The sequence below is a fragment of the Rhineura floridana genome, chromosome 17 (assembly GCF_030035675.1).
Source record: "Rhineura floridana isolate rRhiFlo1 chromosome 17, rRhiFlo1.hap2, whole genome shotgun sequence".
NCBI classification, from domain to species: Eukaryota; Metazoa; Chordata; class Lepidosauria; order Squamata; family Rhineuridae; genus Rhineura; species Rhineura floridana.
This window is the reverse complement of record NC_084496.1, coordinates 27,003,210-27,020,599: the sequence shown is the minus strand read 5'-3', so window position 1 is coordinate 27,020,599 and position 17,390 is coordinate 27,003,210. Positions and strand designations below refer to the sequence as shown.

The following is a 17,390-nucleotide window of genomic DNA, read 5'->3' as shown; positions in this document are numbered from 1 at the left end:
GAATGGAATGAGAAATGTGAACAGTTTTCTTGCAGCACCCTGCTTGTCACTTCTATTTCTGATACTCAGGCTGGGAGTGTCATTGCTCAGGTAGCCACAGTGGCACTACCCGTTGGCAGGAGGGAGGCCTCAACTGCCATGGAGGAACCCTGAGGTTTGCAGAAGTGCCAAAAATGTGGGGAGGGGGGAGAAATCCCAGTGAGGACTGAGCATGCTTGATGGATCTGTAACGCTGACTGATGGGGGGAGAACAGGAGGGTAAAGGAGTGGCTGGAATGTGGATCAGGGAGTGCATGACACATTTTGTTGCAGGCTCCGCTGGTCATTTTACATATTTGCATTGTCCATGAGTTTTATAATCTATGGACCTGGATTGCCAAGCCTCCCTCAGCTGCTCATGCTCGAGTGACCTCCTGCATAGACTACTATAATGGGTTCTACATGGGACTGCCCTTGAAGACACCCCTAAGGTTGCAGCTAGTGCAGAATGAAGCTGATAGGTTGATAAATGGGACGGCCCAAAGGGACCATGTGGTCATGAGTCCTGAAAGCTCTGCATTGGATGCCAGTGAGTTATTGAGCCCAATTCCACATACCCAATGGAGCGACTCCCCCAATTATTATAGAGTTGGAAAAGGTTCAGAAGAGGGCAACCAGAATGATCAAGGGGATGGAGCGACTCCCTTATGAGGAAAGGTTGCAGCATTTGGGGCTTTTTAGTTTAGAGAAAAGGCGGGTCAGAGGAGACATGATAGAAGTGTATAAAATTATGCATGGCATTGAGAAAGTGGATAGAGAAAAGTTCTTCTCCCTCTCTCATAATACTAGTACTCGTGGACATTCAAAGAAGCTGAACGTTGGAAGATTCAGGACAGACAAAAGGAAGTACTTCTTTACTCAGCGCGTAGTTAAACTAAGGAATTTGCTCCCACAAGATGCAGTAATGGCCACCAGCTTGGATGGCTTTAAAAGAAGATTAGACAAATTCATGGAGGACAGGGCTATCAAGCCGCCTTGAGTTCCAGTTTGGAAAAAAGGGCAGGGTATAAATAAAGATAATAATAATAATAATAATAATAGATGGGCCACTGGCCTGATCCAGCAGGCTCTTCTTACGTTCTTAATATCAACCATCTTGGGCCATACAATCAGCAGGGGAGGCCCTGTTAGTGGTACTGTCTCTGGCTGCTGCCCAGTAGGTGCTGATTTATGGCAGGGCCTTCTCAGTGGTGGTTACCCATTTGTGGAATGCCCTCTCTGGTGAGGTGTGTCTGTCTCCCTCATTGCTGACTTTCAGGAAAAATGTAAAAACATTCTTGTGTACTCAGGCATTTGATGGCTGATAAATACTGGCCATGGCAACCTTGAAATTAATAACGGTGAGGGTGTGTGATTGCTTTTAAATGTGTTTAGATATTGTAAATGTTTATAAATAGTTTTAAAATGTTTTACATTTTTTATTTTAAATTGTACTGTTTTAACATTCTGATGTTTGCCATCTTGGGCTCCATTGGGAGGAAGGGCGGGATACAAATTGAATACAAAAAATGCATCTTCAGTTGTATGGTGGACTGTGTTTTTATTGCCTTGTGTGATTGCATCTCCTCTCTTTCTCTCTGCCAGCATTTGTGATCTACAACTTTTTGAGCCTTTGCTTTGAATACCTCGGTGGGGAGAGCACCATCATGGCTGAAATTCGAGGGAAACCCATTGTGTAAGTTGACGTATTAGGCTGCTTGTATTGAAATCTCTGCTTTTCCACGTTGGTTGACAATGTTCCCCTGCAGTGTATCCTTCTGGCTGTGAGCCTGCATTGATGGGCTACTGTCTTGTCTTGTCCTAGGTCTAGTTGCCTCTATGGAACCTGCTGCTTACAGGGGATGTCCTATTCTATTGGATTCCTCAGATTTTGCAAGCAGGTGAGAGAGTTGCATGGTGCATAGCTGTGTTTTATAGGGAGAGACAGTCCCTGTGGCTGCAGCTGGGCATTTTTCATCTCAGGTGTGTTTAATACGTTCCAGAGAGATAGGTGTGTTAGACTGTTGTAGAAAATGCAAAACAACTGGATCTAGTAGCACAAATTGTTATGGATTTCATCAGAAACAAACTATTTACCCTGTATTAGTGTGTGTGTGTGTGTGTGTGTGTGTGTGTGTGTGTGTGTGTGTGTGTGTGTGTGTGTGTGTGTGTGTGCATGCATAAACATAATTAGGAGGCCAACTGGTTATGAAATGCAAGAGGCATGACCTATGAAAATTCTATGCAAAACTGAAATATATACAAGAGAAGCATACGTACAGTTAATTCACCACCTGCAGTGGGAGAAGAAACCATCGTCTCAATTCAGGCTGAAAAGTATAGAATCCAACTTCCTGAGAAATCAGGATTTTTTTTTTTTAATTCTGGAGTAAACTCCAGCTGTTTACTAAGTATGCTGAAGCCCAAGAGACTTAAAATTTCTTCCAGCAAGGAAATGGGAGGAGGGGAGAATTGCTGCTGTATCCCAAAGGGCTAACAAGCCACCTACTTGAAGGTTAGCCTGCTCCCATGTGAACTTGCCTGGTTGTTAAGATTGTAGGGGTTTGGCTCTGGGTTCCCCCATTTCTGAGATGAAGTGAGCGCAAACAGACTATAGCATGCACCTCCTGTTTTTTGCCCTCTCTTAAGAATGACATTTTGGGGAAGTAGGAGTATATAATGGAAGGGGATCACATACTGGTAACCTTCAGCCTGGATTACTGCAAATGAGCTCTATGTGGGACTGCCCTTGAGGTTGCCCAGAAGCTGCAGCTAGTGCAAACTAGAGTGACTCAACTGCTCAATGGGGCAGGATATTGCCAACATGTTACCTCACTGCTGAAAGAATTGCACTGGCTGCCAGTTAGCTACCGGGCTAAATTCAAGGTCCTGGTTTTGGCGTAAAAAGCCCTATACAGCTTGGAACCAGGTACCTAAAAGATTGGCTCACCCCTTATTTACTCTGCTTTGCAGGAGAGGGCCTTATCAGAAGATCCATTCCACACAATATAGCAGTACATACCCTTGGGAATTCCCTCCCATTAAATATTAGACAGCCACTGTTTCTGTTATCTTTTTGGCACCTACTGGGAGATCTTCCTTTTCCAATAAGCCTGTTAAGTGGAGATCTTTATCCCACTATGCATCTGTAGTGGAATGATTTTTAACTGTTTTTATATCTGTAATTGTTTTTAAATGTTTATATTTTTATACATGGAACTCTTTTTAATTGCTTTTACATTTTTCTTGTTTTATGGTTGTTTTGTTTTATATTGCGTATTTTATTATTGTAACCTGACCTGGAACCTTATGGTAAAAGGTGGGTAAGAAATTGAATAAATCAAATCAAATTAAGGGCATGGGGGGGGAAGGAAGTATGTGACTGTAACACACTTTCACTGTCTTTGGTATGCTTCATTCGTGACTGTTCAATCCCTGCAGGCAACGCTGCAGTTCTGCATTGTGAAGCCTCTTATGGCCATCATCACCATCATCTTGCAAGCCTTTGGGAAATATCACGATGGCGACTTCAAGTGAGAAGAAGGGGGTGGGCAAGGGCTGGAAACTGATGCCAGCCTACATGAGTGTTTGTGGTCTGGGGTGGATGTGACAACCCTCCAGTTTTCATGGTAAAACATGTTGACCGTTTTCCTTGCAGGAAGACAAGCTCAGGACAACGTAAAAAGATGAAAGGCATTGAAATGCACAAAACAAATCCAATTTAAAACTAGCACAATGTTCAGCTAAGAAACATAAAACCATTTTGCTCTGCCAGTCCACTGAAAAGTAAAACTTAATGATTAAAAGCTGCTAAAACTGTTGTAAGAGAAGAATGAAAATGGCCACTAATGTGTTTAGCGATTTGGTTAAATTTCTTAAGACCATATGGGTTTATCCATTGCACGACTGTTCTTCCACCTTGGGACTTCAGATGTTGTTGGACTGCAGCCCCCATCATCTCCAGATAGCATGGTCAGTGATGATGGGAGTTGTAGTCTATCAACATCTGGGGACCCAAGGCTGAAGAACACTGCACCACACTATTGCTCTAGTTCACAATGAATAATGATTTCTTTTTTGTTCATTGAAAGGAGCATAGGAAACTGCCCTCTACTGAATGACAACATCGGCTTGTCTTGCCCAGTACCATCAGCTCTGATGAACCGGTACAGGGCAGGGCCCAGTGGCAGAGCATCTGCTTTGCATGCAGAAGGACCCAGGTCAATTCCCAGGCATCTCCAGCTGTGGCTGGGAACGTCCCGTTTGAAACCCTGGAGAGCCGCTGAAAGTCAGTGAAGACAATATTGAGCTAGAATCTAGATGATGTCAGGTGTAGGAAGGGTGGGCATGGCTTGCCCAAACCAGCCTTATTGGCCAAATGGGAAAAGCTGGCAGGCCAAGACTGGACCATGGGCCGGAGGTTCCCCACCCCTGAGCTAGATGGATCAGTGGTCTGATTCAGTATAAGGCAGCATTATATGTTCCTATAAAAACAGCTCTTCAGAATCTCAGGCAAAACCATTTCCTGCCCTGCTACCTGACAGCAGCAGATATTGGGGATATGAACCTCATAATTAGGGATAGGATCCACCTGTTGGTGCCCGTTCCGTTGCATTCCATCAAGGATTAGTTTTCCCCCCGTTATCCTTTACTGTTACCTTTCCAATTTTTTCCTCCTCCCAAAAAATAATGATATTGTTATCAATGTTTTCCTTTCAAAAAGGAAAGCACCCTGGGGCCCATCCACCCAATCCCTTCCTCCTCCTCCCAAATGATATTGGATCCTTCCTCCCAGCTCTGGGAGAAAGCAAGAGGTTGCTTTAATGCAAAGCAAAGGTGCATGCTGGTCAGTTTCATCTCAGCAAAACAAAGGCACATGCTGGTCAATTTCATGTTAGCAAAACAAAGGCACATGCTGGTCAATTTCATGTTAGCAAAACAAATACACAGGCTGGTCAATTTCACATTATCAAAGCAAATGCACAGTCTGGGCAAAGCAAAGACACAGGCAGGTCAGTTTACTTTAGGCAAAACAAAGTTTGATGTGTTTTTTTTTTTTAAAAATCTGTGTCAGGAAAAGCCAGGGAAACTCACAGCATTCACAATCAGTCCGCAAAGATAGTGAGCCTGCAGGTTATCAGGAAGTCCAGTGCCAAGTTTGATTTTAGTGAAATTCTCCCCCACCCCTACTTATAATACCAGAAACTGGGGTCATCTGATGAAACTGAATGGTTGAAGATCCAGGACCGAGAAAAAGAAATATTTCTTCACAAAGCACGTAGTTGTAATTTGCCACCACAAGATGTAGTGATGGCTGCCAACCTGGACAACTTAAAAGGGGGTTAGACAAATTCATGGAGGATAAAGCTATGAATGGCTGCTAGTCTTGATGGCTGTATGCTACCTCCAGTATTTGGGGCACTCTGCCTCTACATCCCAGTTGCTGGGGATCCTGAGCACTCCTGTCCTGCTTATGGGCTTCCTAGCCGTGCATGGTTGGCCACTATGGGAAGCAGTATGCTGGATTAGACGGGCCTTTGGCCTGATCCAGGAGGGCTCCTCTTCTTATCATGGGACCTTCTGCATGCAAAACCGTATGCGCTGCCACTGAGCTACAGCCTCATCCTCAGTGACAGCTGGTGGTGCCCACACAGAGATCTTTCATTGTAACAATCTGTGGTACTCTTTGACAAATGGTGCCTCTGTGTGCTTCTTTGTTCCACAGCATCCACAGTGGCTACCTCTACATCACCATCATCTACAACTTCTCCGTCAGCCTGGCCCTCTACGCACTTTTCCTTTTCTATTTTGCCACCATGGAGCTCTTGCACCCCTTTGAGCCGGTCCTTAAATTCCTCACTATCAAGGCAGTCATCTTCCTCTCCTTTTGGCAAGGTGAGTTTCTCTCTTTCCATTGCTTAGAGGGGCAGCATCTTCTGTCTTCTAACCAAGCAGGATATGGGAAGAGCCAGTGTGGCGTAATTACTAAGAGTGTTGGACTAGGATCTGGGAGATAAGGGTTCAAATCCCCACTCGACCATTAAGTTCATTGGGTGGTTGTGTGCTCCTTGGAGAAATGGTGGTATAGGAGTGAATGAATGAATGTCTTGAGAGTTGGTAGCTAAATCCGTTGGCAAAATCATGCAGCTTAAGGGAGCCGGGTGCCATGCAGAACCGTAGGTCCGAGAAGCTTTGGTTGCTCCTTGGACCTGTGGAAAACCCACATGTGCTGACATGACCCAACAAGCAACCGAGGACATGCATTGGTGATAATTTTCTGATATTTACTTTGTACAGGGATGTTGCTGGCTATCCTGGAGAAATGTGGGGTGATCCCAGAGGTTCAGATCATTGATGGGAAGATGGTGGGGGCAGGGACAGTAGCTGCTGGCTACCAGAACTTCATAATCTGCATTGAAATGCTCTTTGCTTCCATTGCTCTCCGATACGCTTTTACCTGCCAGGTGTACAAGGAGAAGGACAATGCAACAGGTAATGATTCCAAACAATCTTTTGGACTTTTAAGTCAGCCTTCTGCAACCTGGGGCCCTCCAGCTGTTTTGGACTGCATCTCCTATACTGACTGGGGCCAATGGGACTTATAGTCTAAAACATCTGGAGTGTATAAGGTTGGAGAAGGCTGCTTCTAGAATGCAGGGGTGGGGCACCTCCAGCCCACAGACCAACTGTGGCTGCCCACTTCTCCCCATTTGGCCCTACCCCTGCCATCATACTTGTCCTGCTTAGCAGCAAATGCAGGATGAAGGGAAGAATTCTTTCTCACCTTCATTCCATCCCACCCCTGCCGCTGCTACCCCCCACTCAGCTACGTGAGGAAAAAAAAGCTGCAGGAAGAGAGAGAATCCTTCCCTTCATTCCCCCCTCTTCCCTGTGCTGGGAAGTGAGAGGAGAGAGCCTACATTTTAAATTGCAGGCTTCTGTTTTGAGCTTCCCCGGGTGCTTGGGATCCCCTGCAAGGGATTTTTGATGGGTGGTTGGGACCACTTGCCTGTTAATGACGTGGCATCATAATGACATCATTTGATTGACAGGTGACCAGGTGATCATTTGAATGACAGGTGATTGATAGGTGGATGAGCTGACACAAGCTCCAGACTAGACTCGGGGTTTTCTTTACCCTGTCCTTATCATCACTTGAATTACGATATGGTACTCAAGCGCAGAATGTGCTTGTGTGAACTGACCCCTGCCATTACATAAAAAAGGTCTCTTTCCAGATTGTGAAATTCCAGCTTTTGCACCATATATAAGCCTTGCATATTAACTACACTTGTATAATTCTGAGTCTACTTAAATGCTTCTCGCAATTGAGGTTTTTATTTTTTTCTGGGCAAGGACAAATGAGAGAGTAGTCGTCAGGGAATCAGTACTGCAGGAAGAAGTTGCTGCTGTATTAGGGCACTGACAACCCGCTTCTTTGGCCAAGGGTACATTGGTGCAGCCTACTCTGGTGTCTGAAGTTCTTCTTACAGCTTTTATGTCAATTAATAAATTCAAAATAGTGCAGTAAAACTCCGGGATCTATAGCTCACCAAAAGTTGGATCCTGAGATACTGCAAGAGCTTTGCGGCAGCCGTCTAAGGGTGATGCCTAAGGGTCAGGAGCTCTTAGGAAGCATACCATTCTGTTTTTGGAATAGTCTTTGGAGCTGTGAGCACAATGGTGTAATTCTTTCCTTAAATTATTATAAAGTGACGAGGAAGGAATATGCTATGCCATATTTGGAAGAAATAGGCTAGGTAAGACAAACTTCCTATTTTAAAATGTTTTGAGCCTCTTTGAATACCTGGTGATCAAAAAGTAGGAACCGAATGGACATATAGCACTGCTTTTTAAGGTTTGCGCCAATGATTTCACTTTATGGCAGCTTTCCCCATCCTGGTGCCCTCCAGATATTGTTGGACTCCAACTCCCATCAGCCCTATTTAGCATGGCCAATTGACAGGCATGGTTGGAGTTGGAGCCCGCCAACATCTGGAGGGACCGGGGCAGGGCAGGCTGCTTTATGGGAAGCATTTTCTTAGCCTCTTCCACAGAAAGGCACACTTACATGATTCCACCCCCTCCTGTTTCCAGCAAACCTTGCCCCGATGCAGAGCATCTCCAGTGGGCTGAAGGAGACCATAAGCCCTCAGGATATTGTCCAGGATACCATACACAACTTCTCCCCAGCGTACCAGCAGTACACACAGCAGTCCATGCAGGAAGCTGGCGAGTCCGGACAGAACGGGCACATGGAGCCCAAAGCAGATAGCCAACATGGCAAGAAGAGGAAGAACATTGAGAAAAGGGTGTTGATAATCTCTGACGATGAGCAATAAGGTACACCTCGCAGGAGGGGAACTCTGGTGGTGTTGGTTGGGTTTTTTTTAAGGAAAAACCTCCTTGCCTCCCTACACTTCAGTTGCCATGGACCATGTCAGATGGGGCTCGCTGATGGAGAAAACGGAGGCATCCCTGCTCAGTTGGCCAATGTCCTAAGAAGGCTCAACTACTTGGAAGGCTGGTTTCCCCAGCCTCCCTTGGTCTTCATGCTACACACATTATGTGATCCATTTCCTCCTGCTTTTGGGAATTGCTGGTAGGGCCAAAATGGCTGCATGGTCCAGAGAGATTTCCAAGAGGTTCTGCAAGATGGCTTAGAATGCCGCCTTCTTCTCTCTTGCTGGTGAAAGACAGCAAAACGACAAAACTTCTTGGTAGGACTGACCAACAGCTCTGGGCCCAAATCTGGAGGGGAGGGGGAGAAACCTTGTCTTGTAGGAACAGGGAAAGAGCAGGAGAGTGGGATCAACTGAATGAAAACGATGCCCTCTAACAGCAGTAGTCAGCGTTCAGTTCCATTGGGAGTAATGAAACGTAAGTTGTATTGAAGGCAATCTGGATCTGCCAAATGGATCTGGCTGTGGGAGTTAATATACAGGAATCCGGGGGAAGTCCTTGAGGTGATGATTGTGACTGCTACTTTCCTCTTTCCACCATCAGCCTGAAAGTTGGTGGTGGTGGTAGGGATAGGAACTCTTTATACAGCGAAACAAGACTGCAAGAAAGTTTTAAAGTTGCTAATCCTAGTCTCTTTTTTGGTGCTAGAGGAAAAACTTTTTGTCCAAAAATAATTTTAAAAATAGGAGATGGTGGTAGAACCAAAAGCTGTCTTGGTAAAAGCATTTTAGTGAAACTAACCCACTGTGGATCAGGAATTTTGGCCCAGTATCTGGAAGAAATGTGAAACTGTTGCTTGATGTGGACAATAGCTTGCCCACACGTAGAAAAATACAGGCAGAAATCCTTCCTGGGTTTTAAAAGCCCTCAGCGCAGCCTCAGTTCTCACACCCATCATTTTAGAAATCCAACACATTTGGGGGGAGGGGGAGATCAGGACTGTCTACACCTCCCCCCTTCCTTCTGAGAACAATATAATTTTGGAGTGCAGGCCATGGGAGAACATGGGGAAGCTGTGGTCCTCCAGACATTGGACTTTCAACTCCCCATCAGCCCAGCCGGCATGGCCAGTGGTCAGAGATGATGAGACATGGAGTCCTACACCGGAAGCATGCCACGTTGGCTATCCCTGCTATAAACCCTCCCCCAAAGGGGGTGGATTGTAGGGAGTGGCAAGCACATGCATGGCTGTATGTCCCAAACTATGTCATGTTGTACCCACGGAAAGGATGACCAACGACCCACCATGATGCAATAGGTTTGGCAAGTGTGTTTTGGGCAACCACAGGTACATGAAGCATGGTCCCTTGTATGTGGCACAGGGGGTCACTCTCTGAGCAGTGTGGGAGTTGCTGCAGCATGGCTCCTTCCCTCTCCAAAGGAGTAGCATCAAACTCCCTGGATCATGCAGCAATGTGTGTCTGTAGGTGTAAGTATAAATAAAATTAATGCAGGCACTTTCGATGCCATTTATGTCCTGTTGCCCAAACGTTTCCAGCAGTGTCGGAATCAGCCCATTTAATGGTGCAGTGCCTACCCATTAACGATCCTTTCTCTAATCCAGCCTTCCCTAACCTCATGGCCAAGGATGATGGGAGTGGTAGTCCAAAACATCTGGAGTGCATCTGGCTGGAGAAGGCTGCTCTAAGCAAGGCTAGGAATTCCTTCAGCTCAGCCGTTCTCAACCTTTCGGTCCCCAGATGTTGCTGGACTGCAGTTCCCATCATTCCTGACCATCTGCAATGCTGGCTGGGCTGATGGGAGTTGTAGTCCAACAACATTCTGAGGACCCAAAGGCTGCTTTGAAAGGGTTATATGACAAGCCAACTGTGCTAAAAGAGGTGATCTTTTATGTGAAACTACACAAGAGAGCTTCAGGTTGTTGGTAGGCCTTCACTGGAGAACCCCTCTTTCCTAATGATTACCTGGATGTTCGGTATTGGTGTTTTTAATTGTGTCTGAGGGTTGCTGTAAAGGGGTCTTCAGCTGCTGTTTGGAACAGCATGTTTCCCCTGTGCTGTGATAAATGTATGTAATACTTTCTGCTTTGGATGTTGCATCTTTTACCGAGAGGTGGTGACTGCTGGGAGTATAACTGTAAACTTGTAAATTTTAAATTATTGATATAAAAAACCTCTTTTCTAATAAAGTAAAACAAAAGTCAATTTCTGTGTACCTGAGTCAAAACTGCCTACAAAAAAGTGTGTATTAGGTGAAATTCAAACTAAAATGTTGGAGAATTTTCATAAGGATTTTTTTTTTTAAAAAAAATCGTAAATTGCTATAGAAATATGGACTGCTGAATTTAAGATTGGGAAAATGAGAAAAGGAGAACCAAAACTGACAGAACTTTCCATCCCTAACATACCATGCAGGCTTATTTGTGAGGATAAAATGGGGAGGAAGGGAACCATTTCTGTCAGCTAGAGCTCCTTGGAGGAAAGATGAGATATAACAACGCAATCACCCTTTGCCCTTTCCTGATATAAATCCCCCCACCCAACAGGTGCTTTTAAATCCACCTGGGGGTAGGGAGAGATAGGTAAGAGTACATGTGATCTCTTCAAGCTCTGCAGCTGAGGTAGGCAGAGCAATCTAGACTGGACTGAGCACTATCTTTCAGAGTGTCAGTTCCTCAATTTCCCAAGTAGCCACATTGTGCTGCTTATTAAGTTTTTTTAAAATTGTAATTACAGGTTCCTAGTGTAAATTGAGAGCCGGTGTAGTGGTTAGAGTGTTGGACTACAACCTGGGAGACCAAGGTTCGAATCCCCACACAGCCATGAAGCTGACTGGGTGACCTTGGGCCAGTCACTGCCTCTCAGCCTCAGAGGAAGGCAATAGTAAAGCCTCTCTGAATACCGCTTACCATGAAAACCCTATTCGTAGGGTCGCCATAAGTCGGAATCGACTTGAGAGCAGTCCATTTCATTTCAGTGTAAATGTCCAGTCTGGCCCTCAGCAACTGTGTTAATGCTTAGTTCTCCACAAGTGCAATTTTTGGTCGGTGGCCAAAGTATTGTCATTGTGACTGTCATTAAAAGGATTTATGCAATACTACCAAGGTACTTCACAAGTGAAGAATAAACTAAATCATTTGACTGTGCCCTGCACACAAAAAGCAAGCATGTCAGGGTTAGATCCCTGATTTATCTAGTTTTCTATGTGGAAAGATTAGTGGACAAGCATTCAGTTGTAAGATGTTCTAGCCACAATTTGAAGTGGTACAGCCAGGACCCAGCAAGGTCCTATTTTACTGATGGGTGGAGCAAAGGGGTTGTCAGTGGTAGTATTTGCCATTCTAGTGCCCTGATTAGTAAACCATTTTACTGGTGGGCCAGACTGAAGGGCACCACCCCTTTCATTCCTCGAAGGGAATTGCTGCAAGCCTCATGGCCATGGCCATAGCCACTAAGAATGTAAGGAGAGCCCTGTTGGATCAGACTGATGGTCCATCTAGTTCAGCATCCCATTGTCCACACTGGCCAATCAGCTGCCTCCAGGTCTTGAAAACAGCCCTCCTGTAGCCTCCCAAGCAACTGGTATTCAGTGGCATGCTGCATCTGAACATGGAAGTTCCATTTAGCCACGACAGCTAATAGACCTCCCTTCCAGCTTCTTTTACAACCATCTGTGCTAGGGCTGGGATACCTGTGACACTCCAGCTCTTCTTGGACTACAGCTTCCATCATCCCTGGGCATTAGGCATGCTGGCTAAAGCTGATGGGAGTTGGGGAGTCCCAACAACATATGGAGGGCTAGTTTCAGCATCCCTGAGGTATGCTCATAGTACCACAATTTGTGACAGGGAGTTCCATAAAAAATGTGGGTTCTGTGAAGCATTTTGCCTGTCCCGAATCTACTGCCTGCCCATTTAATTGTAGGACCTTGAGTTCTGCTAGCATGGGAGCAGCTATTCCTCCTCTGTAGCCACACCATGCAGAATTTTACAAATTGGCACTGTCCCTCCTCTTTTATCATTTTCTCTCTCACCTTAAAGAGCACCAAATGCTTTTAGCTCAGGGCTGTGGAAACGTGCATTTCCAGCCTAAGGGCTGCATTCACTGATGGGCAACCCTCCTGGGGGATGCACGCCAGTAATAGCAACGGATGCGACTCTTACCTTCGCACAGTCACTGCGAACTTGCCACCGCAAACGTCAGAGGCACCTCTCCAAACAGGCAAGCAAGAGGCATTAGCACAGTTCAGTGACGCATTCCAGCCTGGCGAAAGAACTGAAGGAAAACGTGGGGCAGAGCCAGCGAGCGGTGTGGCTTGGGGAGAGTGCCAAGGGCCAGATGCAGAAGCCTGGAGGGCCACGTGTGGTCCTTGGGCCAGAGGATTCCCAACTCCTGTTCTAGCCTTTCTGATATGAAAGCTACTGCATTTCTACTTCTGCTCTCTGCCTCACGAGGGACTCTGCCTTCCACTTGGTGCTGGACACACAGCTTGAGTAACGGCTGGGTTTTTGTGTTAGGTTTTTAAAATACAGGGAAGACAATTGTGTCTTCCCCCTAGCAGCCCTTACCAGAACCTGAATTTTGTTTTGCATCTAGTACAGTCTCATTACGTGTGCATGGCAATTCCTGCACTCCAGCCTAAAATTGTTACAAGTTGAAGCCCTTTGGGTTTTTCCACCAGCTTTCTACTCTCTTCCCTCTCGTCCCAATAGTTTTGCTTAATACAGTAGGGCCCCACTTTTTGGCATTCTGCTAATACAGCGGCTAAAATTAGAGTAAGGCCCCACTCATACGGCGCTTGTTCCGCTTTTACGGCATTTTTTGGGCGTCGGGCACCATTTTATTGATGGAGTTCCGCTTTTAGGCGGGTTTTGCTTTTAGGCTGGGGTCTGGAACGTAACCCACAGTATGAGAGGGGCCATACTGTATGGGGAGAACCCTTGCTAGATCAGACCAAAGGCCCATCTTGTCCAACAGCACGAAGTGGCCAGACACATGCCAACAGGAAGCCCACAGGTAGGACATAAGCACAACAGCCACTCCCCCGCCCACTGTTATTTATTTATTAAATTTATATCCTGCCCTTCCAGTTGGAGCCCAGGGTGGCAAACAAAAGCACTAAAAACACTCTAAAACATCATAAAAACAGACTAACATATATTGCAACAAAACATATTTTTAAAAAAAACTTTAAAAACATCTTAAAAAGCAATTCCAACACAGATGCAGACTGGGATAAGGTTTGTTCAAAGAGGAAGGTCTTCAGTAGGCACCGAAAAGATAACAGAGATGGTGCCTGCTTAATATTTAAGGGGAGGAAACTCCTAAAGGTAGGCGCCACAACACTAAAGGTCCGTTTCCTATGTTGTGTGGAACGGACCTCCTGATAAGATAGTATCTGCAGGAGGCCCTCACCTGCAGAGCACAGTGATCAACTGGGTATATAAGGGGTAAGATGGTCTTTTAGGTATCCTGGTCCCAAGCTGTATAGGGCTTTGTACACCAAAACCAGAACCTTGAGCTTAGACTGGTAGCCAATAGGTAGCCAGTGCAATTCTTCCTTATTCAGAGGCACACCATGAAGGTGATTGCTGGAGAACTGGAAAGCTTGATCCTGAGTGGTTGGCAATTTAATTACTCCTAAGAAAGGAATGACTCTGCTGTGATTTTTGGATTCCCCAAATGGACCAAAACTGCCAGCTGCAATTTGTGTTCATTTTAGTTAAACTATTTCCTCCACATAGCCCTCTTTAGCTGTGGGAGGAATGGCCCTGCAGCAATTCCAGCTTTGTCCATGAATTTCTAGCCCAATGCCTTTGCAGAATACTATGAGGAAAGCATCTTAAGATCCCAAGCTCTGAACATACTGATCACAGACCAGATGAAATCTGAAACCAGAAAACGCTTTATTGGAAAGGTACAAAATAACCTCAAAACCAGTCACTGCAGCTTAACATTTACAGCAATAAATTAACATTGTTTTATTTTTTGTCAAAAGAGGAAAAGTAGATCGGACACACACACGCACACACACAGTGTATATGCCTTACAAAACAGGCACCCACATTACTTGATATATCAATAATTTATTTCATAATAAAAAAGCAGCACACAAAAATAAATATTGAAATGAAATTAATCAAGTAAAACCACAGAAGACAGAACAGACAGGTAATAAAAAGAAAACCCAATAAGAGTTTTTAGCAATTTTTCAAGGATGGGTGGCAATGGGGAAGAGAAGCCTTATGCCCTACCATCGGTGGAAGCAGGCTCCAGGGCACTGAAGTGTGTATGTATGGAGATGGGGGCATGGAATCTTAAAAATTAAAACCAAATAGTCATAAAGCTTAAAAGCTTTGAATGGGTAGGGAGGAAAAGGGATTTTTCTTGGCTTTAGCCACACCAGGAACCTGAATTCCCTTCTCATTTTCCCCATTAAGGAGCCTCACTGCTGATGGCTCCAGCTATCCGTTTCTCAGAAACTTCCACACACACATCCTTGACTGCAAAATTGAACAATCCAGCTCATCAGCTTTCAAACATCTAAGTGCCATTGCATGCGTTACATCAGTCTTTCCCAACCAGATGCTGTCGGACTACAACTCCCATCATCCTTGTACATGCCGCCTGGGGATGATGGGAGTCAGAGCCCAACAACATCTGGAGGGCTCCAGGTTGGCAAAGGCTACATTATGCAGACTGAGGCCGATCAGAATTCTGGACAGCACCACTTGTGTGAGGTAGATTTTTTTTAAAAAAATGCTCCATATTTTATTTTTAAAAATCCAACTCCCTGCATATAGCAAGCTAGCAGGGAGAAAGATTTAGCATGATCTTCTTCCTGATGTGTTAGTTCATTGGATGTGGGCAGCTTTCAGCACATTCAGAATTTTAATCTTCCACCATCACCTGGTACCTGGTACAGTCTAGAATGCTACCAACTTGGCAGTCTGCCTAATGTATGCAACACTTCCATTACTACACTCGACTTCCCATGAGGGCAGTTGGTCTGGCCAAACAGCAGCAGAGATCAGGACAATCGAGTCGGCTGCTTGTGGACTGGAATAAGTCCATGGGATGTTTCCAATCAGCCCTGTCATTTACCCCTCTTGGATGAACTAGGACTGAGGAAGGTATTAAGGGGGGAGGGGGAGAGGGAGAGAATGCAGCCCTAGTGAAAAACAAAACAGACACTGGCAACACAAATGGTACGTGATGCTCAATGTGGACTAAACACACAGCGTATTAGGGTATATGCATGTACTTCTAACACATTCTGAAAGCTGGAGAGGCAAAGAAGCTCTAGACCTGGCAGACAAAAGTGAATCACTAAACTCATGTGAAGGTGAGCTGACACTGAGGCAGGATAGATACCCCAAGGGGCTGGATTTGTAGCACCATTAAAGGCAGGATGGGAGACAGATAAATCTGACTACTGGGCCACAAACCACCTGGGAGTTCTAGTGGAAACCTCACTGAATGAACAGGAGCTGGGAGTGACACCCCCACCCCACCCCAACGATTTGGGAAACCCAAAATACACTGATCCTCTTTTAAGATAGAGAGAAACAAAAGTGACAGCAGTGAAAGGTGACAAGCAGAATACATGTAAGGATATTTCATGGTTTATTAAAAGTTGGCCTGCAACCCTTGGGGCTTTTGCCACATGAATAATGCACCCCAAAGACACATGCACACATTGTACGTAATGGTGGTTTACACACATGGGTTGCACTTTATTTCCCATACACAAGTGCCTTCCATGTAGGGATTGTGTAAGGCGGGATGTGCCCCTAAAGCAGGAGGTATATATGCGTGCAGAAGACAGTCTAAGGATACGCATTCCTTGTGTGGCTCCTTTGGTGATCTATGGCACAATTCACTCAGGCCTTCCTTACCTCCCATTCCCGGGGGACAGGGGCTTCTGCAACATTCTCCCCCCTTTTTGTCCTTGGAGGAGGGTGCTTCAAATGGAGAGCACTGGCTTCTGCCACAGTTGCCAAAAAGTAGGTGAAAAACATTTTTAAAAGCTTTCGTATTGCTTCCATCAACAACTGCATGTCATTTTGACTCGTCTCAGAAGCAGGTTTTTTTTTTTAAAGAAAACTGACAATATACCACACTAAAAAAACCCCACGCAATATCTTACAAAAATCTGTATGATAAAATGTATATAATTATGTATTTATTATATATATCTATATATATATTTATATATACGTTTCTATATGTGTGTGTCTCAAATATTTCCACATGGTCCTTAATGATATCCAATATGGATTACCTACCATGACTATGGTAACGACGGCTTTAATTATGCCTTCAGCTTCTTCCTTCTGATCAAACTGCAAAGGTACACAGTCCTGGGTTTTGGGGTTGTCATTTTACCCCACAGAAGCTGCTCCCAAATTAACTACGGAGATAATCTGTGAGGGGTAGCCTCAGCCTAATGTCTTATCTAGGGCAAATTCCCCCTAGAAATTACAGGGCAGACCAACTCTGTCTTTTTGACCCACTGCCCCAGGACCATCACCCAGGGACTGGGAACATCTGTGGACCTCCAGATGTTGCCAGACTATAACTTCCAGTATCCCTGGCTGTTGGCCATGCTGGCTGGGGGCTGGTGGAGTCCAACAACATCTGGAAGGCCACAGATGTTCCCCATCCCTGATGCAGCCTGTCCAGTTGCTCCTGGCATGAGAGGGGTTGATCCCTATGTTTCCTTAGGATATCCATCCAGACACATGCAGTATCCTGAAGAAGCATAACTGCCAAGACTGGGGTATCGGGAGTTGCTGGGAGGAAAACACAAAGACTGGCAATGACTATGAGAACAGTAAAGGTAAAGAAATAGAGGCCCAACATGGCCATATACCACCTACTGAGGGTTCTAACAACAGAGAGATAGGCTGGCTTCTGGCAACTACCCTATGGGTGGTAAGCAGCAAC

General features: G+C 45.3%; 1 protein-coding gene across 4 annotated transcripts in view; it reads left to right on the top strand.

Annotated features, from left to right (window-relative positions):
- TMEM184A (transmembrane protein 184A) overlaps positions 1-10,646 on the top strand; it is a 32,329-nt gene extending 21,683 nt beyond the window's left edge. For all 4 annotated transcript variants that reach the window (XM_061599417.1, XM_061599416.1, XM_061599418.1 and 1 more), the window contains 6 exons: positions 1,624-1,714; positions 1,844-1,919; positions 3,460-3,551; positions 5,744-5,913; positions 6,316-6,510; positions 8,116-10,646. In XM_061599417.1, the coding sequence (XP_061455401.1) occupies positions 1,624-1,714; positions 1,844-1,919; positions 3,460-3,551; positions 5,744-5,913; positions 6,316-6,510; positions 8,116-8,360 (869 nt within the window). In that variant the 3' untranslated portion in view covers positions 8,361-10,646. The remainder of the gene's footprint in view (positions 1-1,623; positions 1,715-1,843; positions 1,920-3,459; positions 3,552-5,743; positions 5,914-6,315; positions 6,511-8,115) is intronic.
- The last annotated feature ends 6,744 nt before the right edge of the window (positions 10,647-17,390 follow it).